At 40.7% G+C, this 23,903-nt stretch overlaps 1 protein-coding gene across 3 annotated transcripts in view; it reads right to left on the reverse strand.

Moving 5' to 3' along the window:
* LOC126865249 (uncharacterized) overlaps positions 1-22,788 on the reverse strand; it is a 36,880-nt gene extending 14,092 nt beyond the window's left edge. Inside the window, exons 1-2 of one of the 3 annotated variants that reach the window (XM_050617579.1) lie at positions 22,691-22,788; positions 19,111-20,978 (exon numbers count right to left, since the gene is read on the reverse strand). In XM_050617579.1, coding sequence (XP_050473536.1) covers positions 19,111-19,201 — 91 coding nt within the window. In that variant the 5' untranslated portion in view covers positions 19,202-20,978; positions 22,691-22,788. Of the gene's footprint in view, positions 1-15,513; positions 16,174-19,110; positions 20,979-22,563 lie in introns of those variants that run through there. The other 2 variants (XM_050617578.1, XM_050617580.1) reach the window with 2 other exon arrangements.
* Positions 22,789-23,903: the final 1,115 nt, after the last annotated feature.

A 23,903-nucleotide genomic window follows, 5' to 3' on the forward strand; every position in this document is an offset into this window, starting at 1 on the left:
GGAAGTGGGCAATTGATTTTCGAACAAGTAGAAGTACCTTAATTTTTCTCCCGAAATACTCCGTTCCCGATCTGGCTCGTTTTGCAAAAGTTAGCGGCGGGACATTTGTCCCAGTTCGGTCTTTCATTTCCTTTCGAACAGCTCCGCATGCGGGATCACGAGAAAACGCGGCTGAGGTATTGGCAATCGATTGGTAATTATTCTTCGCGTCCGGTTCCATTACGGTTCTACGATAGACGTTCCAGTACAATGTCTTTTGAATAATCATCGAATAAAGGGGAATCAAAATCCTACAGCTTCGGTACGTTAAGAAAGAAGAGCAGCAGAATAATTTCAAAAGAATTTCCTAAGTTAAGGAACAGACAGTAGGGGCAAAGAGAAAAGTCATCGAATATCGACCTATCTACGATTACGAATCTTCGAAATATCCGACGAAAACGTAATCTGCTATTTTAGAAGATTAGGAGGTAGCGTAATCAAAGCGACGGAAAATCGATTAATCCGATTATCGATTCCGATGGAAAGTAATCGTGTCTAAATTCGCGCGTTTCTCTGCTATTTTACAGCAAGGTCGAGCGATCGAATCGTACTGGCAAGAAGGAAGAGCTTTTCCGACAGTATCCACGCGTTCCAGTAAGCGTCGTAGTATAGCTACGTAGAACTGTTGCTTCGTAGCCAAGGTCGAATATTCGTCGGGGAAATGATCGATTAAACCCTTGATCCACGGACGCCAGATAAACGTAAGTTTTTCCATGAAATGACAGACAATGCGTAAGGAAAGAGAAAAGATAGGAAACGATGCTATGCGATAACACAGGTGATAACGAAAGAAACGTCCTATTTTTTTTTTAATCGATCGATAAATGGCGTCCGTGAAACGCTCGACCGTTTCAAAAATATTGGGTAAATATTCCCAAGTCCTACAAAACGAATCTACCACGCTATATCACGTTGAATCAGTTTCTAATAATAATATCGTTCAAATGCCAGAAACCGGAGTAAGACCTTTATTTAGCGTGCAACTTTCGAAACGTCGATCAACGTGTTCCAAGCGATTCCAATTACTTTCGTTCGATGTATAATGCACTTTTCTCGGCGATAATTTTTTCAACGAGCGACCGATAAACGAACTTGGAGAAAACGCTCGATTGTTTCGCGGAGAAACGAGCTCGTTCCACGAGGACCACTTTCGCAGCGTTCTCCTCGATTCACCGAGGCTCCAGCTCGCTTCCTTTCACCCCTCGCGGATGCAGAACTAGCCGAAAGATCAATTGTCCGCTTTAAAATAAATCGGTCGTTGAAACGCGCATTGCGCTACGCCCTTATCGATAGCGAGGGAAACAAAGATGCCGAGAGAGGATGTAGAGGGAGAGAAAGGAAGAAAGCAGCAATAAAGGACGACGATTCTTTTCACCGTGGCTATGGGAAACGATTAACGAAGTTAATAATATAACATCGATGAAAGGCGTCGCTTTGAGCGGTCTCAGGACGGACCAAGCTCGCTGGTGCACGACAAACTTGCACGTAATCAACCAGAGGCGTAATTAACTGCGACGCAATTAGTTCACCTTCGACGCGATGTGCACCCGCTATTTCATCGATTCTCTCTCTCTCTCTCTCTCTCTCTCTCTCTCTCTCTCTCTCTCTTCTCTCTCGAGTTGATCGATGCATTACCGAATTCTATTTAGAAGAAACATCAAAGATACTAGCGTTTCCTCGATTAATAAAATCGACCGCTGGTCGCGATAAGCGAGTCTTGAGCACTTTCGCTGGAACAGCCTTGGATCGTATCTTCTTTTATCTGAACGCTAAAAACCATCGATTAAGTGGAAATTGTTTTTGTACAAGATTCATGAGAACGAAACCGTGTCCTACGTGACGATGATTCGAACGACTAGAGTGGAACGAAGTAAGAAATTTACGTCTTTAGAAATGATTTAGAAGGATGCTGATTCTTCAGCATGAAGGTAAGATGACGAATTCGAGAGGCGAGAACATGGAAGGTCGATGATGTGGATCGTGGTGGCCTTGCCAAGTCTCGAGGACGTACAAACCGCGAACGGAAGTAAAATCGTCCGTAAAGAAGTTGAAAAGAACGGAAACTATATCTCAAGATTGCGACGGTAGATAATCTTTCGTCATGAAAGTTTCATAAAGTCAAAGAGCAGAGGATACAGGTATAAACGTAAATCGAATTACGTTCACGATGTTGCCGTAAATCGCAAAACCACCACGGCGTTTGGCCTTGCTTCGTGACCCAAATTCTCGCAGCAACTTCAGCCTAGAAGCCGCGCATGAAAAAAATAATCCCAGTGAGAAATGACAGAAACCTGTTGGGCTATTGCCGGAAGACGGCTATTGCCCACGAACGATTAACATAATATAGAAACACGATGGAAGAAGCACGCGAGCGTAAATGTGACAGCGACGCATTTATCTTGCATCCGCTAGGGAGGAAGGATGATACGGAATCGCAAAAACTGCCAGTAAAAACAAGATAAGAAAAGAGATCGAATCTCCGATGATCTTTTCCGATAATTAAGATATTCATTACGAGTCTTACCAATTCCTATTGCGTACCGGTATGTAATTATTTTAACGCTGAAATGTCGCGAGCAATAAATATATATCTCGTAAGAACAACGCTAATTTCGTGACATTATCGCAATTCGTCTTTGCTCGCAATCCCAAGATAACGCGTGCAATTAGTCAGTGTAATTTTATACGTGTTTGCTCGTCGTTAATTAGTTATATAACGACGATCGAGTGTTTCGTCGAATTGCAGCCGCATTTTTTTTCTTCTTCTATTTCTTTTTGGAAATTTCCACGCGGACACGGCCTTCGTAATTGCATATTCCTAATTACGATTCGATACAACAACCTGAAAGCCCGAGGACGAAGAAAGCATCGGTATTGACGATAAAAAAGCAAATACAGCGAGCGATCTACCCTTTTATCTGGAAATCACGATACTCTACGATACTCGGACCAGAAGATAATCGAATGGATGGAAGAAGAAGCAAAAAATGGGGATGCAAAGCGAAAGGATTTAATTCGATTTGCCCGTTAGGCAGATTCTTTGTGACGACAGGTCACTCGGTAGATATCTGGAATATATTTCCGCGATGGCTAAACCTTCCTGTCGAGAACAACGAGCTATTGACCCACGTATTATTCGCTGTGTGGGTGTCGTGTGCCATAATTCGGTGGGATTGACCTCCGCTTAACAGATTCAGATACTGTGCGTGTACTTAAACGCACGCATAAGATGCAGCAGGTAAATTGAATTTTATTCGGAAGCTTTACCCTGAACGTTTAACTTATATCTTCCAACCCTTTGCGTTTTCATACTTTGCCAGTTATCGCGTACTTCGTATTGTCACAGTTTAACGCTAAACCTACCGACACTTAGCGTATACCTGTTCCTACCGTGTGCGGTCAAAATGACCGGTGATTAAAGAAATAATAGTTTTTACGATTTAACATAGATAATGGTTAATTCATAATTAAATGTATATAAAATAATGAAATAAAATATCGTTCAAATTTACTTTCGTTTAATTTCAATTATACACTCGAATAGAATTACACTTTTATTTATATAGAGGTATATCTTATTCAACTTCGCGGCATTTTTTTACAAATTATCTTATTGTCAAATGTACATTCGTCGCACAAGTATTTGCCGCACCTTAAACAAATTTTAGTAATTTTGTAACGTTTACAATTTTCTACTTGACAGGTTTTTTTGTAGTAATAAATCTGAACTTGTTGATAGTTTTATTGCATGGTTTTTCCCGCGATTCTATATACAAAAGTAATGTATGCACCAGGTTTATGACAGTTTTGTGAATTCTCTGTAAATTGGCTCCATACTGTAGATACCATTCGGAAATTTATTGGCTCGTAAACGTTGGCTTCTTTCGCTCTTCTTACAAAGCAGTATAAACCTCATAATTTCAACAAAGTCATTCCTGCTCATCGTTTTTGGAAAAAACAGCAGGTCTCCAAAGTTTATTCCACAAATTTTTTGCCTGATATGCACCGCGGACATAGCAGAGCAATAAATGCATCTAGTTTTGTTGCATCTAGCTCCCTCTTAGTTTCCAATACTCTAAATGCTTCTTCTTCCGTATATTTTATCGTATAATCCCTTGTACGGTGCTCAATGATAAGACAAAATGCTGTCTTTACTTGTCCTTTATGCCGTTAAACATATCCGTAAAAATATTATGAACCGATGCCTTGCCAGATTTGGCACTTGCATCTATTTCTCTCCAAACTGTCCCATCGGACCCAGTTTCGATACGTTGTTTCTGTACATCAGTCTCGCCCTTTCCTGTCAACGATAATTTCTTTCCTTTTTGTCCTTGCTTATTTACAATATTCAACTCCGATTCGGTTGTAAATAACTCCTCGTGTGTTTCCATGCTGTTTTCAATTGCTGAAGTTTCTTGCTCATCGCACACTGAGCGGTCTTCCTCTATGTCCGTCATTTTCTTTTTTATAATTTTTTTTTTTTTTTTGAAGTCTTGACATTTCTAGGGTAAATATTTATCAAAGAATAATACCACGTACGGAATACAAAATTATTGTTAAATTTGATATGCTTTACTTTTCCTTTTATAACAACTTTGCGCAAAACGCTCCGAGATGCCTTCCGTCTGAGTTTTAGAGATAACAAGTTTAGATCTCGACTAACTGACTAACAAACTGAGATGCATTCTAGTCGAAAGGACAATAGCAAGTAAGAATATGATCTGTGACGGCGATATTTATACGAAAATGTTGACGAGTATTGGCCGTTTTCCACCACCGGTTACTCGAGGGTGGAGTTGATAAAGCTTTTCCCGCGTCTTATCGCAATGAGCAATAATCCTAAGAAACTTCTCGATTTTTAAAATGTCTGTAACAATGGACCGTAAAAAATGTTAAATTTTATGGCGGTTCGTCCGAGTTGATACGTCTTGACAACTGGTGGCTATCTTGATCGAGGGATGGATAGTTTTATGACAAGATTACGAGTATAACAGCTGTTATTATTTGTTATTACCGATTTTGTTTGTCATTTGACTTTGAGACAGCCTTTTCTTTGTACCGATTGCATTTACTTTAAGAATAACCAAAATATTTTGTCGGGCGGTCAAACTGACCGCTCACGGTAAACAAGACAGAGTACCAATTTTTCTCAGAAAATAAAAGAGCAAACCAAAAGTAAATACCGAGAAATATGTCGGGTTTACATTAGAATTAGAGTTAGGGGCGTGAAACGAATCTTCGTTCGGACTACACGTTGTCGTTATGCAATAGAGAAGACATTGACTAGTGCAAATACGGTTATTATAGAATTGGACAAGTAACCGTGGTAATTAGACACTCGAGAAACTAATGACAATGATCCTAGGTTCAATAACGAATCCGCGGTCAACGGGATGATAGATGAACATGCTCGCAATATCTAAGTCGGACTCTTTGTTAAAACGTGGAATATCCACCGAGCGTACAGACACAAAGTAACTCGCTAATACGACCTCACGAGAGAGAATGACTTTCCGTCGCGATGATGCTGCGGAGGAAAACTATGATGGGGTGTGTCTAAGTACACGAGATCATCGGGATTCGTCGAGGATAGCCTTCGTCCGGAAGGCGAGGGAAATTGACGTTGCTGCTAATTGGTCAATCTCCATATCGGTGGTTAGAAAAAGATACTAGCCGCCCTCGAGGGAAAGTTGCTAGTGGGAGACGCCGTTCGTTCAAAAATAGGTCTCTCCTATCTTCCCGTAGTTGGGACAAAGACTGTTTGTCCGTTTGAAGGACTTTAGGTAATTAGATCTTAGTGTTTATAACGTCCCTCGGGCTAGCTGATCACGTACTGTGGAGACGCGTCGGCGTCTGGTAACCATCATACCCGAAGAATAGGATCTGCGTGTTGGAACCGTTGGAACGTTTACTGTCGCGTGCCACTACAAATATTTCTTTTAAGGAGAGCTATAGAATTACTCCGTATCTTTGTTAGACAAAGCATTCATCCCGTGACCGCGGCTACGTTCGGCGACTGGCTGTCGCCTCGAGCCCAAGCTCGTTATCACGAATCTCGAACAAATACAATCGGATCGAAAGACGACAATTGTTTAATTACGCCTATGATAGAATCTAGATTACGGTGTTAGGGGATTATCTCGAAGTTCCAAAGGGGAGGCTTCCGTGTCCTTTTCTCTCCGACAAATATATTGCACGCATGTTTTAGGAAAGGTCGGAAATTACGATGCGATATGATAAAGTTTAAATATGGTTAAATTTGCGTAGAAGTTGGAGGGCGGTCGATTTGACCGCCGCTGGCAGATTTAGCGTTAACCGAGTTATATGGAAAGGAAGGAAAACCAAATTGGAAGAACGTAATCTTCCGCATGAGATATACAAAATTGGTCGTTAATATGTACATATGTATTGCGTATGCTTTTCCCTAGTGAAACGAAAAAACGTCAGTGTTTTATCAAGTTCGTGATACATTGCACGTTGCCTTTATGAATATTCTATTAGCGAGAAAAATAGCAACAATCTCGCGGAAACTAAACACGTCAGTTTTGATAAAAGCAATTCGAAGAAACGATTGGTCGTGTCGCGGAAGCGTCGCATTGGCCGACAAACGGAATACTGATTTTGGTATTCCATAAATACCTGTGGTCAATTTTCAACGATCGTTTACTAGGCAATATGGAATCGTTATCGCAGCAGGTATCGTGATTTGTTAAAGCGTTCCACGCGTTTCCATGCGCGCAGACGGATGTTAGGGCACGCGACGATTGCCAGCGACCCTGACGCGGCGAACCGATTTAACGATCGTTCGTCGTCGTAACGTCGAGTCGAGGTGAATCGAGTCGTAACCGATTCGTTGCTCCATGCACAATAGATCGTTTGGTTCGGTCGATCGGGCACATCGTCGACACCCGTAACACGGAATTCCAATAATAACGCGCCGTCCAATCGTCAGGAATGCGATTACTCAACGTTTCGGATCGCTCCGTAACACGTCGATGCTACGATGAATACTAATTTTTCGCGTGGTTTCACGTTCCTGCCCAATGTTCTTTATCATTGTCAAAGTTCACCTACAGGTATAGAAGAAATCGACCGACCGAGTGAATGTTTATTTGCTCGTTTACGAACGTCGGTTCTTCGGTGTGGCGGAAATTGCGCGCCAGTGCCGGTTGTCAGACAGTCAACGTATCACCGACACCTCGGCGATACGTCAGAGATAGGAAGAAAGGTGAAAGAACCCGGTTCCCTTTCCCAATATCGTCGATAATTGCAGCAATTGTACCTTTAAACGGTCTACTAATTTTTTCACGTCGGAAGACACGATTATGGAGCTTCGTTATTTCCATCGACGTTTAACCTGATTCCGTTCCCTTCGACATTAACCCTTTTATTTGCTGTCTTTATCCCTGTGTTATTATAATCCCGGATCAAGCGAATTGCATTACGAACCACGTAGGCTTCGGGTCTCCGGTAAGTAAATAATTGCAACAGCCACGATCGAACGATAAAGCTGAATAATAAGCGACGTGTTGTGTTTATTCGTCGGCTCTCGAAAGGGCTTGAAAAGCGACACGAATAAACGCGAGAGACGAAAAGAAAAGACGGTCGGTGTCGATACGTATAGCGGGCTGAATTTTAATATTCGAAAAAGTGGATGGGAAGGCCGATCCCTGCGAGCCGATATAATTAAATTGGCCAGCGGTAAACCGAACAAGGACGGGCATGCAAATGATCGATACGAAGCCGCGTCTTTTGATAATCTGATTCAGTAAAATCCTGCGTGAGAAGCTTATCCGGACACGCAGGAAGGCACGTGCCTTCTGTCTACAATTAGATTTGTCCCTCGGCAATGACGCGAAACAAAGTATCAACCGGCGTTAATTTTAGCCAATCGAATAGAGGTATTGAAAAATTTGCTAGACTATTGAAAAATTTGCTAGACTCGTGATGTTTGTACAAATTCGTATCTTTACGAATACAACTAAAAGATTGGCGAGGGGATGAAAGATAACACAGTTTTACTATATTTTCACCTTTCTCTGGATATTTTACACAACCAAAACTTTGCATATCGTCTGCATTCTTTGTACTTAAATTTCCCATTAATGCATAAACATCCGCTCATCAGCGATCAATTCTCGAAACCTGTTAACATCGAAAGCCATCGATTTCGTTTCTAACAAATTTCTTAATTTCGTTACTCGGCCGTAACGTGACGTACAACGTATTTTTCGAAAAATAAACGAGTTAGCTTTGCGAGTTCGTTCGTCGTAGAAAGACGTTTATCGCAAGCATCGCCTCGTCGTTTTTCCGCAATTTTCGATCTACGAAATTGATCAGAATAGCTTGCGAGTGATTCAAACGATGCAACCTCATTAGCATGTGCGTAACCACGGATCCTCGGTGACGTATAAAGTACGCGCGAGCCATCCCGATGAATTTAATTAACGTCTCACACACACAGCGAGAATCGAAAATTAAATGCAACGTAACCTTCGTAAAAGATGCAAACGCGTAGACGATGACCGCGGTCGTTGGTTATTCGCCCGCGAGAAATTCTACGCGCGCCGCTAAAAATATCAAGGAAATTCGATTCTTGATGGACGAACACGACCGACTTGATAGAAAATCGAACAGTGGGCCGCCACTAGTTGATTCACCCCGTATACATGTGCCGTTAATGCGTCTTGGCAGCAGACGGGGCCAAATATAGGACGGGACTTTCTATTCATTGTGACTGGCCGTCCTCGAACGAACGCGTGTACATTCCGCCTAAACATGACGTTCGGCCGAATCCTTGAATCGTACGGTGACTTAAACTTCTGAGAGACGCGTGAGAAGTCTCCTGGCGCCTAGACCACGCGGAACTGTACGGCAAAATTCAGCATCTCGCAGGAAAATTTGTACGAAACGAAACTTGTCCACAGTTTCATCCTATGTATTAGGTCGTCCGAAAAGTTTCTTTCGTTTTTGTTGAAGTGGTCACCACTTCTAAGAAAATCTGGTCTTTTTAGTTTTCTCGAACACCGAAGCCATCGACAGCGTGTAGACAAAAGACTGCGACAAAGAGAGACCATAAACGGTAGACAGGCGACGTTGGCTTCGGGGTTTTCAGTTATTGGGTAACACAGCTAGCGTGCGGATTTGGACCAGCACAAATTGTATTCTTACTGATAATTACACTTCTATTTAAATGTATTTTCTACCTCGCAATTTATCCACCAGTTTTCTCTGTTTACACATCGAATAACCTCAACAGTTTTATAAGAAGATAATGGATGCACGACATTTTTCGTTTTATATTATTTTATCCAATCACGTACGATCCATTTTGTTTCGTCGAGATGAAGATCACAACGTTCGACAGATTAGATTTCATGTTTATACAGAGATGCGTTGTCGTAAAAGACGTGTCTGCAAAGAAAGACACTTTTCGAACAACCCAATATCATATGCTAAATATTCCAATCACTGCTTTGCTTTCAATATTTCGTATATCTTTGCATATCGTGTTTGCGAATTCTCAACTAAGCGGCGATCAGTCAGTTTGCAACCGATCGATTGATATCGCGAACCTTGAACGATATTAACGCTCAAGGTGGATGTAAATTAAAGATGCTGAGTAGTAGTATATTTGGGTTATGTATTTGCAAGTTAAATACAGAATACGGTGCGGTATAACACGAAGACTGTTGCAAGACTCTGTTAATACTGACCTCAAGAAGCTTCGCCCGGTCTTTATAGACTAACTTCCCTTTCCCGGCTTTTCCTTCTTACCGTGGATTTTATGGGATGGAAATCTATTATCTCGAACATTATACTTGCGTATTCTTGTGGCTGCGTATCCTCTGGTATTGCTAATTGATACCAGATTTTACTTTAAACCTGACCCAACACTTAGAGTGTTTCTTAGCCTCTTTCTAGGTAAGAAATTCGGATTTTGCCAAAAGATTGGCAGACGATCATAAACGGACGGCTACTCCAAGTGTCGAACATACCGTACGTTTTGAATTTCCAAATATTTCCAAATATCTACAGTCTGGTGATATATAATAAATCGTTCGTTCGAAGAATCTGAATAGAGTTACATTTCAACAGAGCAATCTGCGCGCTTCTAAGCTATTAAATTAAAACGCATCGCTAATTAAATACGAATGTTACGCATCGTTGCCCACTCCTATCGCTTTATCGGAAAAAATTTGTATCGCTCCTCCATCGAGCGCCTCGATTCCAAACGATAGATATTCTAGAACAGAGAGAATAATCTATCGATTCGTTGGACTAAAACGCCTTAATCTCGGACTAGATGGTAACGTTAATGCGATCGTTCTCGATGGAAACTCGGTGGAATTGTGCCGGAGCGGAGAACCGAAAATGAGCCTTTTCGAGCACTTGGAATTGATCGAGTTATACCGGGTACCAGGCAGCACGTAAATCCAAGACTGAGGAAAGCGTGCGCTCATAGGGTACAAATTACTCTTGATTCAATTTCCCTGGATTCAATTTACTGGAGGACGCAGCTGCCTCAAGGTGAACGACTCGTGACGAAACCGCGAATCCATTGATTTCCAACGGAGCAACGACGACGTTGCCCACTCGGAGGTAGAGCAAAAGACGAAAGAAACGGCTAATTCCTCGGTGAATCGTGATATTCGTAGAGCTAGCGAAGTCTTCGATTTTATCTGTGGGAGGTCGAAATTGACCTCGATATCGCTATCTCTTCTCCATTCCTATTTTATTTTATCTCGCCACGGGGTACGTACATAATTCTTTTTTTTTGGGGCGTGCCGATAAGAATTCATCGATAGATCTCTCGTCGTATACATAGGAGCCCGTTATTATCGCGTACTCGCAGCAATATCGGCTGAAAACATAATACACGCGCGTATACACGCACAGCGTCATAAATAATGCATGAACCGCGTTAAAGATCGATCTGTTAACCACGGTGAACGGAAAACGCGTAAAAAAGAAGCTAAATGTTTATCAATATCCGATACCGCGTTTCTCTCTTTCCGACGAGTTGCGCGTTCCTTCAATGCATCCATTATATCCAACAACTATTCAGCTATGAGATTTCAGAGTGTGCATTCAATGCTTTCCGTTCATATTCAAATTCTCTCAACGTAAGCTATTCTGCTCTGTACGAGTCATCTTCGCCGTATGAAAAATTATTCACCGCTTCTTCCGTCAACTCACCCATACCGTTGTTCACGTGAATTTGAAAGATACATTATCTAGCGATATTATCGATATTTCGTGACTAACTTGGCAATCTTATACATATATCGTAGTTGATAAATATCGACGTTTATCGATACGGTAGTCTCTCCGTAAGCTTCTTCGTACAGAGCTTCGAAGCTAACAACAAGTGCCATTAACGGCTAATACCGCGTCCTTTTAACTGCAACGGAGGAACAAATAGAGCAGCAACGGTCGCTAATCGACGGTCGAGGCAGCAACGATCAACGAAGGGAAGAAATATTTTCAACGACGCAGGAAGGAAAGAGACACCTCGCCATCCAACCCAATCCAATGGTATCATACGGATACGAGCCGCGAGCTCGAATTACCGCGATGTAACTGGTTTCCGTGGAAATCGATACTCGGACGACGATTGATAGCGATTCCAGTATTCGGTCGGCTCTCTTTCTATATGAGTAAAATAAACGTTTGATATATGAGAGAAATAACGTTTTGGTCTCCGCAACATCTATTAAAACGCTAGGCAATTTCCGCGGAGAAACGTAATAGTCTAGGCGACGAGGAAACACGACCACGTGAAAAAAGAGAGAAATTCCTCTCTTTCTCTCTTTCGTCGTATCTAGGAGATCTGTTTGAGAAAACCGGAACAATCCGTTCGAGCGATAGACCGGTCTCTTTATCGAAATCGTATAACAAATGAAATTGTATAACTTTAGCAAGGGCGAAGGATAAGGAATACGTCGAATATTTACTGTAAAAAGTAGTTACATTGTGAAAAAAGACGCGTCTGAGATCCATCAACCATACCAGCAGGTGGAAATAATGATAAAAACGGATTATTTGGGCTGCTGGCAAACGTTCGTCAAAATAAATATAACCTACGCTTATCTGGATGGTTAATCTCCGGGCCGAAGGGAATTTTTCCGCGACAAACTTTTTTGTCGTAGCTCGAGAATCGGAGAAAGAACATTGCGACGGAGAACTTTTTCTTCTCAGATATTTCTACCCAGAATGGGGTACTTTCTAACCGGAGATGCACGAGAAGATAAAAATGTAATCCGAGAACACGAATGTTTCGAGCGATTTTGTCCTGTCGACTTTTATAGATATGAAATTAAAAAACGCGATAGAGTTGGAAGGAATAAAAAAAGCGACGCGATACGACGAGCCTGTGTATAACAAAAAACACCGCGTTTAGGTAGCCTATGGAAACTGGAAAAAGATTCGTCGAAGCGAATACCGGTGTTCTAATAGGGTGAAACGTTCAGCGTTTTATGACGCCACGTTCGCGAGACCACGAAAAGCGATACCGCGGATACAACGTGAGATTTTTTTTCCAGGCTGCAGGTGGCCTCGAGAGTTTCGCGTTTTCGTCAAATATCGAAATCTTCCACGAATGTTCCTCGCGTGGGTGTGTCTGCCAGTTGAGTTCTTTCGACGAGGAAGACGATCTTCGAACCGCATTTATATCGCAAACACGTTTGTTCTCGTCCGACGAAAGAAAGAAGAAGAAAAATAAAGAGTTTTTCGATCGAGGAAGTACTTCGATATTTTTAAGTTGTTTGCACATAGTGAGCGAAAACTGACGGATCGGCGGTTTCTTAAAAACATAGGTGCGAAATTTGAAACGTCTGAATCTTTCCGTCATTCTTTGTGCGATCCTAAATGCTTCTCCTCTACATTTTTTACATTTTTCGTCTGTTCTACATAAATGAAAGTTTAAAAAAGCAAGGCTGATAATGCTTTTGTACACAACATTGGTAGTTTGGTTAAATATCCTGTACCTTTCGAGTTAACCTTTGGACTCATTATAACATGCAACCTAATAACGAAAACAAACCGAGTCTCGGGTATTATTGTAACGCACATATCAATGTCGTGTTTTTGACCGCCCAATCGACAACGTAAATAGATAATTATTACGCGCAGAAAACTTGTAAATGCCGTTGAATTTACGAATTTTCAAGGTTTTCTGAGAATATTGCGCGCTATTCCTCTGATTATATTCTCAATGCCGGCGAACGCGAGAATAAACATTCGCCGATCTGAAATCAATAAACAAAGCACGGTTTTTACCAAATAATCATGATTTCAGATACGCGGCATTTAAATTGCGCTGATTAATCATCTTTAATTACACGATGCGAAGAACAATGCACAAAGCGACTGAAATTCGATGACACGAACAGATAAGGATAAATTCGAGTACAATAAAGATTTTTATTAGCCGATAAGACCGAGATATCGTCAAATACCTTGCCGTTATCTTCACTGCGCACTTTTTCAACTGCGCGGTTTATTATTCCAAAAAATATGCGCAGAATATGCAATTTCTGTCCTCTCTTCTTTTTCTTTCGTCGGAATAACGAGTAACGAGTGTTCGATAATCTTAACGTGCAATACGACTTTCCGAAAATGCATTAAGGATATCTGCGTCACTGGTTATTCCGCAAACACCGCATCTGTTTGACGAGTCATCGTTAATTAGTAAAATCAACGTGTTGCTAGATACTCTGTTTTTGAAATTTTCTTTTTCCGCATGGAAAAATGTAAATGCGAAAAAAGGAGAAAAATTGGGCTAACAGTGACGATTAAATAGGTGAGATCTCTTTGAAAGGCTGACGATAGTGAAAATAAAACGTTCGTTTGTATCTTATTAACTCTGCTGTGTCCTTTGGATCGTTTTCAAATATTTTCGATCGAGTCTTGTCTTTTCATTGTTAGAGAGTTTTTCAAGTTTAAAAAAAATATGAAAGAATTATAATTTATATGTGCCTTTCCTTGCCTCGGCTCTGTATTAGATAAAATATAAAAAATAAAAATTTACGGACCGTAACAGAGTTAGCTTGATGCGTCTGAGAGTGGATATCAACGAATGCGACCGCGTAAGAAGGATGCCCGCGCAGAAACCGCAGTCGCATATCTTTTTCGAGCGCCTACGCCACTGCGTGAAATACATATCACGTTCTATGTATAGTCACATGGGTATCACGAGCTACGCATTTTTCCCCCGTTTCTCTTCCCCGGATATGCACGCGGGGCGTGCCTCAAAGGGGAAAGTGACGTCTAACAAAACCCGTCCGATTAGTAGATCGAACGCAACTCGATCGGTGAGGATGCTTCCTGTACAGCGCAGCCTTCACGCACCTCTTCGATCGTCACTAATCCGTTACAACATAAAGAACTTCGAACTTTCTCCCGATCTAAAAACAAAAACTTAAACATCGATAAGATTACTCCGTGAGACGTTAATATCGCTCGATTAAACTTGAATTTAAGGTTCTGCGCCAAAGCAAAAACTTCGTCGCAAGTTGCAACAGCGACGGGTTATACTCCAGTTTGTCGATATATACAAGACGATATACTAATATTGACAAACAGATTTGACACAGTATATCGTATGCTACGAATGCTACAGGTAAAGAGTTTCACGTTGGAAGTAACGTAATCTCATTTACGATCGATTGTAGAAATTACCTGAAATAAACGTCAGCTTTACATCTCGCTTCCAAGGTCGAGTTGACGGAAAACGCTGACACGACTATAGTCACGTTGATTTAACTGAATGTTTTAAGACGGAGAATGTTAAGATTCGAAAAAAATTTTTAATTTACTACGTAATGAGTTACTACGTTACGTACGAGTATTTTCTTGTCACAAAGGCTCTTCCACAGTTATCAATATGCGATTGACAAAGAAAAAAAAATTGAACCGCTTAATAATGGCGCGCGGTTTCTCATTTTCTGACACTAAATATACTACTGCTGCGAATTCAAGCGCAACTGCATCGAAGCGGTTACGATGAGATCACGTGCCACGCAGTAAACACCGACTTAAATATAAAGTAGATCGCTTGTACGATTTTTCTGAGAGGTTAACAGACTTAGAATAATGTAAAAGCCGGATATGTTCTGCTGAAGCAGCTGTGAGTCACGCAGCTGCAACAGCATCGTCACCACGCATTCCAGAATTCTCTTCTCCGAAAGACCGCGAAATACGAGACGGGCTTAAATTAGAATGCAGCCTAATTCGAGGATAGAATTACCTGCATCCTGCAACAAAGTTGAACGCGAACACGTACTTGCTTAAACTATACATACGATTCCCGTTGCCGATCGTAAAATATTTACAAAGAAGAATTTTAATTTGTCGCGTACGATCCTCTAAATTCAAGTAGCGTAAATCTATAAATAGGCATTCTTTCGCGGTGACAACCGTCGTCTCGTTTCCCCACTGAGCTCCGATTTCAAGGAACAAACGTGACCTTACCTTTCGTCCTACGGGCTAAATGCGATATATTCTGCCTGAGCACTTTCAGCCACATCTTGGCGGCTCCCTTCTGTTTGCTCTCAAAATCCGACGTCCTGGCAGGACAAATGTCCTCCAATCCAAGTGAAATATCGGATTCGATGATTCAACGCAGTATAAAAACCGTTCACTGTCACCGACCGATGGTGTTGTATTCTTCGGAGCGCCGGTTACTTAACCTCACTTTTTGCAGTATTTATAACGTCGCGTGTATCGATAAAATCTCGATTAACAACGATCGATAAACGTTAGATATAAATAGGAAAAAAAAACTACTTGCAACAGAATTTTTTCAACGATGAGAACGAACGATGTTCGCACACGAAATTGCTACGAGAGACAGACACTGACGCTAGAGAGGCGCGACCCTTTTATACGCCGAACAACGATCACGTAGGCAAGTCGTTAGCTGCTCTACTACCGAGCGCGATAATATCGGCTCCGGGCCTTGAAGCTTGTCTTATTTACCAAGTAGAGACGTATCGACTCTAGCGTATTTTGACGAAATGTCGGCCAAATACTACGAGAATCGAACTTGGACACGCGACACGTTTTGAGATACGAAAACGTTCCGAACGTCCGCATACACGAGGGACACTTTAATCGTTCGCGGCACAAGCTCCCGCTTAAACGATGGCAACGCTGTAAACAGTGTAAACTGGCAACCAAGTTGCGCGCGCAACATTATGTCGTTGGTAGAAAATTGAAAATTAGAAATGGAAACAGCGTATTTTAAAATATATTACCGCGAAATATGTATGTTATTCTAAATTTAACTCGTCACACGCAATTGTTAATTAAGTGGACATAAAAGAATAAAAATTAGTTGAACATTTCCCGCACTTCCTTTTATATATTAGATTATACAAATATATTTATGCATAGTATATTACGTATATATGCGAATTTTAAGAGAATGAGATAATATACAACAAATTCTCGTAATAATGTACGTATATGTTCTCAAACTTATGTACTTATGACTCTGTAAATAACAGTGACAATATTATTTACGAACTTTCCGTGGCATAACATATTTGCAATAACTGCAGATAAGATGCAACAAACATCGGAATATTAATAGCTACCTATTTGTATTTTCTCGAGTATAATGTATGGTTAATGATCAGTAAAAAATAATACTTTCATCTTGGATTTTCTTCTCGCAAACAATGTCTATAGTGGATAGTTTTATTTTTAGCGCAATATTGTTATGACATAACGCGTTGATGTTGATTTCAGCACAATTTTACATTGTTTGTTCCTTTTCATAATAGCATAAATGATAAACGATCGAGCGCGATTTAGGCCATTGCTCAAATTGATAACTAAAAATACATAATCTTGGTGCATGCATGAATTACTAAACGGCAGTATTCTCAAGTACCGTAAGCGAAGTCATCGTAATGATATAAATATCAAAATTATCGTGCGATATATTTAGATCGCAGACGTCGAAGCCGGTAAACAACAAACCACGATACATACGATTTCAAGACGCGTGGTTCGCTGATTTGTTTTCTTTACCTTTTCGCTTCTTTATTAGCGTCGCACATCGTATCTCACTATCACGAGTTTACAAACCACTACCGGCCATTAACGAAAGAAGGAAAATACATAGAAACGAAATCGTTTGAGAATCAATGGATACGACGAACGTAAAAAACACCAGAGTCATTTACGTTAGCGAATCTGGGTCGCATGATTCCACAAAGTAGAAAATCTATGTATACTTGATTGCCGTTGATAATTTATTGCTAGTGAAATTAGGACGGCAAACATAGCTGGAAATAAACACTGGTTTGTTTGAATATTCGATTATCAGGATTTACAGAAGTACAGAATCCAATTGAAAAGATAATAGAGGGATAAAGAAGGGGGGATTTTTGCAAGCGAGACTAAAAGTACGTATGTTGAAGATGAAATACATACGTCCGGTGGTTATCGAACAGGTCGTTCTCAACGAATAAAACAACAGGCGTGCGAACAACGGTAGAACAGGGTTGTTGAATGTCAATTTATCGTTCAGAAGGTTACGCTCCCCTTATGCACGACCTAACCCAAAGCCTAATCTACCTCAAGTGATGTACGTTAAGAACGAAATCGATCGTTCCCGCACGCGTGCGTATATAGGTGTGCGTGGCCACGTACGCCGCGTACTTGTTGCCGCTCTACTGAATTCTTATTATAATTCCAATATAAAATTCTACGATAACGAGTTCGATGAAGCATCTTATCTACTGCCCTTTTTCGTCGTAATGCCACTTGTGACACATTATTGAATTACGCGTTCATCTTTCGCCGAAACAAGTGAGGAGAATAAGATATCGATGAATCACGTGGCAGTTGATGAGGAATTTTCGGAAACATCGGGAAATTCCTAATTAATAGAAAAAGATGCAATACGCGTCTTTAGAATGAAATCAATGTTGTAATCGATATTATGATTTTTCTGTCGGGAAGTATCCTCATTAAACCTTATCTGTTTTATCTAACAAACTGCCAGGTAAGATAACACGGAAGATGTTTAACGATAAATCACGTTGCTGCTTTGGAATATGAGTGGACGATTACCGCTAAACCGAATCAAGCAAATACAACAGCGTAAGCGTGCTGAGAGATTTAAAGAATTTACTGGTTCTAATAGGAAGAAGTTTAAATATTCCGACTGAGTGAACGTACAACGGATAGACACACGAGAGTCGCACGAAAGAACCTCGATGCGTTACGTTCAAGATAAACAGAAATGAAAAGCTACTACCATGGTAATTATACAACGAGAATTGCGACTTAGCCTCGAGACGGATCCGTGAGATCTAAATATGGGCATCTACTCTGCTACGATTGGCGGTTAAGTCCCACCTGTTCTGGAACGTAATTTCAAACTGGAGGCTCGCCAACTTATCTTCGATTGTCACGCACGATAAATATCTTTTTTCTTCGCGTTCCAACATAACGGGTAACAAACTGCGACTTTAATTTCAACAAGTTATTCACCATCTCGGAATAACTATGTTACGTGCATTAATGTACGCGACAATCGGGTCGATCAAATCATTTTATATAGTATACTTGCTGTTCTATAAGAAGCGAAAAGTCATATTAAAGTCATATTCGATTTGATCTTGAGTAGCTAGGTATACGCGGTATATTCGTGAAGCAACAGTTTTACGACAGAGAAAAGCACCGGTATAATCGAGGCGACTGTTCAATCACCTTTCATCAGGAAGGAAATCTGTGGATGGGTGTCGATGTTCTAGATTGAGACGCATCTGTTTAATTACCGTCATCGGGTTAACAATTACACGGCAGACCTAGATTGACGAGAAACGGCGTTAATTACGCGAACAATGTCGATCTCGCCCGCGTCTGTCGAACGACGAGGGAATCTTGCCAAATCGGTTATTACATATTTCCACTGTGGACGATCTAATCTTTCGACTAAGCGACACGATCCGTGCAACCAAAAGGGTAAAAACAAAAAAGTAAAAGAAACGAAGCAAACGAAAAGGAATTTTATTTCAGGATGAAAATAATAATTATCGATCGATTACTCACCGACAGAGTCTCCGTTTTTCTTGCCGGTATTGTTTTTGTTCTTCTTATTCTTTGGATAGATATTGCCGATTTTGCTCTGTCCACAACCCATCCTGCTTTGTTGCTGCCAGCGATCACACTTCAACTACACTTCTCACTGACTCTAAATACTTTCCTTTTCTAATTGTTCGTTGCGCGCCGTCAATAATATTCTCGATAAATTGATAAGAGTCCCGTTAGATAAATAAAGAACGAACGAACATTTCTTCCTTCGAGTTAAACATCTTTCTAACGTTAATTCTCTTCATAGAACAAAAAAAATAGGTACAACGATACGGTTTGCGTACTTGTTCTTTTACCGAATCGCACACAACACTTTATCCGCGAATACTTCTATTAGGCAGCGAAAGAGTTTTATTACATGTGTACATATATATATATATATATATATATTATATATTCTGTTTCTACACGCATGTATATATATATTCCGACATATTTCCAATATGTATAATAGTCGAAAATTCGCGTAATGAGACGCGTACGCCACTTTGTATATACGTTCGTCAGAAATTTCTTAAAGCTCTTATAGATGGTGTGACAAACTGTCTGTGTGTACAACGTGTAGATAGGTATGTATGTACAACAATTACGTGAGATCCCGAGAGATATGTATGTGTAGCGCGACAAACGAAAACAGATTCCTATAGAACGCGATATGCGGATCTCCTTTTTCTCTTTGAATAATGAATCAACGTGTGTTCAGTCTTTTCGTGAGACAAACGCTAACGTTGGACCAGTGATCACCAGTAAATTCGTATTGTCCTCCTTCTCCTTCTTCTTCTTCTTCTTCTTCTTCTTCTTCTTCTTCTACTTCTTCTTCTTTCAACAAATCCACCGGAATCTGATGCATAGATCGATCGGTTTGAATTCCTCGGTTGATTATTGATTATTAAATTCAGTCTTTTTTTGCACAACGTCGATCGACAGATGGCAGAAAAGGAAAAGCAGTCTTTCAGAAGTAATACTCTCACCGACGATATTAATGGGGAAATGCGTTCCCGTTATTCGATTGAATGCATAGAGAAAAAGAAGGGAAGCTTTACTAAACAGCTCGGGGCCTATCCGCCCTGGAGCCCTCGACCTTGTCGTCTCTGGCTACCTGAGCCGAGGCACCCAATCCATTTTGCATTTCCTATTCGCTCTACCACCCCATCATTCGCAATCTATCATCTATCCCATGTCCAAAGCTGCCAGCCGTACATTCTTTCGTTCTGTCGCTCTGCACATTCGTTCGCTCGTTTGTCTCGTTGTTATTCTCGACGACGTACTCGTTAGGCAGAGAAGAACGTGTCGGATAACTTTATCGATTCACCGAATTCGATCCGTCGATCAACCAAGCTCTCTTCTCCATTGTAAAATCGAGCTACACGAGAGAAAACTTCTTACTCTTTCTATTCTTTCCCACCCTCGTGCGGTCGAAGGCGACCGCAAGAAACACAGGGATGATAGTTGGACGATGCGTGGTTTAAGAGCGTGGTTGGCACATGTGTTTCGGTTACAAGGACAAACTGGCAAGGTCTTGAAGCAACGCTGCTTATGGGCAACGGCTGTTCCAGTTTTTCCAGCGGCCAATGTCGTTCGTTGGATCACCACGCAACCGCATTCAGGTAAAATAAAATAATTGTCGCAGAAGGCAGAAGATACAGGTGTGGAATAATTAAAGACAGAGACACGATGCTGCTTTGTACGAGGGACGAAGCTGACTGAAGCAGAACCAGAGAAGGAACGAGGTAAATTCGTTCGATCCCCTCGGTCTTCTCCCTCCGTCTCCTTCAGAGGTGAACGTCTTATGACCTGTTACTACGATTTACTTATTGAATTCGGGCCTGGAAAGAAACAAAACAACGCACTCGTTAGAACATTACTATCTCGACGAGAAAACGTATATTAGAAACGTATGTTAGAAACGTAATTATACCAGTAATTATTCCCATTTAATGCGTTTACAGATAAGCAGCTTAATTACCAGTTAAAAGAGGAAAATGGAAAAAAAAGCGAATACTATACATTCAACGTTAGTTCGGAAAGAAAAACATAATCGAGCAATTATTCTTTCTTTTTTTATGCCGGATTCGATACATTTTTAGGTTTGATACTAAATATAGGTTAAATGTACTTTAAATATCAATAGATTTATAAACAATTGAGCATTTATAAGGGCAATCATTTTTTACGTAATACGGGACGCGCTGACGAATTATAAAAGTCGAACGATCGATATTAACTTTGGCACGATATCTGTTGTGCTTCAACTTTCGACGGGCGCACACACGCGCCTTTAAGAATGAAACGCCACACGAAAAAGCCGCAACTGCGAAATTTGTGCATCACCGCGATAATGTTGCAAAGATGATCTACACCACACGTAGAACCGAATCGCGCGACACCATTTTTCCCATTTTTACCATTTTTTCCCAAGAAGTACAATCTTCTTTCCAGCATCGTTTTATCACTCTGAATGGTATCGATATGTTTGTTGTTATTAGATATATCGATAATGCGTGATTATTTCGACCAGATGACCGTTCCAAAGCAAAACATCAAAATATCGAGATTCAAACGTTAAAGAGAAAGTAACAATACGATGTTTCAACGACTACATGTTTCATGGTAATTACAAGATGAAAGCGCGTTTAATGCATATCGATATTCGAATCAACACTCGATATTCCACGGCATAAAATTTATGCGCGACGATTGCTTTTCCATTTCTCGGCCAATGTCGTTTCCTTCGATTCTCCTCTTAAACACAATTCACTAGTTATATATTATATTAGTCAGATTTCCTTTTTTGGTAAATAGCGTTCTGAAACGTGTATCCACGCGTAACAACTGTACAATTAATCGAAATCTGTGTTATTGTAATTATATCGGTGTATAGTCAACCCTTATCAATCTCTTCGCGATAACATTTTTCTTCTAATTCAATAAGTTACTCATATTATGTAGTGTATGGCGAAAAGCAAAAGATACTTAAAAGCACAATAAATTGTAACGATGTTCGCTCGGACATTCTGTCAAAGTTTAAATGTTTCGTGGCGATAACCGATTTTCCATTCGATTTTATCCATTCAGCACAGAAATGTAGCACGCTTTTCGAACTTTCAGCCACGAATTTAATATAGTTAAAAGACACAACAGCTAGCAGATTTACAGGGAACAAGTGACTCCGATCGGTCAAACACGCGATACTATTTTTGCCTAATACATCGCGTTGAAATATCATACAAGAAATATGAGAGGCGAGCGCTGTCCCTGAGTAATCCACGTCTACTTTCGACTATTGTCACACGCGACACTGAAACAGCGCGGCATAGAAAAACACAGGGGCCGTTTCTTCGAGGCAAATATCCACGTAATGTCGTTCCCCTTTGGAGCGACCGCCCGAAATTCGATTTGAAGTCAACTAACCTCGTTTCACGCAGCACACCGACCGACCTCGACGTCCACCTGTTCACGATGATCGTACATAAATGAGACTCTTCACCTATTCTATGACTCGTACCTATGTATATGTACACGAATATAATTTGCGTACCAATTTACGACGATAAGACTTAAAGAACAAACACAGACACTCGCAGTACGAAGTTCCAGCATCGACTACAGCCGGTCGAGGCGCCAGCTGGATTTGCGCATGCGCGCTCCCTCCGTCTATCTCACGTACGCTTTAGACACAACGAGTACTCGTGCATCAGCGTAGTGGGTTCTAACCTCTACGTACAGGCGTTCTCGTTTGTACGCGCACTCACCAACACGCTAGAACCTTTTGCTGCATATACGATACACATATATACTCGTTCTATACACTGATCGTATCTCTTTGTAGGGGTGCGTTCGCTTACACGGGCTCTAGATCATTCTCGACATAAGATTATCTTTATGAAAAGCGAATTACAATATTGTTTGTCATCGTAAATTTTAGTTGGAAGTGAACGCAATGCAATGCGCATAACAAGTAAATATGATAAGCAGTACCTATACGAGTAACGCAAGATAGTTAATCTGGCATTTGTAGATTTGTGGGGTAAAGGGAGGAGAAGCGGAGAACCTCATAGAGGATTACTAGAGATCCACGATGTGATGACCTTCCGACAGGGATTCTTGGTTTCCGTGATTGCATTTATAAGCTACCATCGTCATTATGGTACACGTGTACTCATCGGATTAAGTCATGTTTACGTATTCTAAGACTGTCGTTCGAAGAGCGAAATGACTATGCCATCAAATTAAATAATTTCGAATTATTTACGTACATGATCCAATATCGTACACCTATTCCGCAAAGTTATACGCAAATATTGAGTTTCTGCAAAACATATAAACGTGTACTACTTTACAGCGAATACTTCGCTTAAGTTCGCTATAATGATACACAGATAGAAAGGAAACAGTTACCGAGAAAAGAATAATTTTCAATGGGTTCGAATAAATTCGCAATTCTTCGAGCGAAATATGTCCACAACACCTTTGTGCCCGATGCTAATGAATTTCACAGTCATTTAAATTTAACGCGATATTTGATTCAAATGCAATTACATGGTACTTACGTATATTGCCTTTCAAAGATCACAGTGTACTCTACACTACATAGAAAAGCATATCTAGGGCAGTGGTACTCATTGGTTTCTTTCGAGTGATCCTTGAATTAAAATATTGCATTTTGATTCGATCAATGACATTTATCTTTTATTTATATAATGCTCACTGATACTACATCTAATTTCGAAGACGACAATTATCCGATCAAA

This window comes from Bombus huntii, chromosome 4 (assembly GCF_024542735.1).
Source record: "Bombus huntii isolate Logan2020A chromosome 4, iyBomHunt1.1, whole genome shotgun sequence".
NCBI lineage: Eukaryota > Metazoa > Arthropoda > Insecta > Hymenoptera > Apidae > Bombus > Bombus huntii.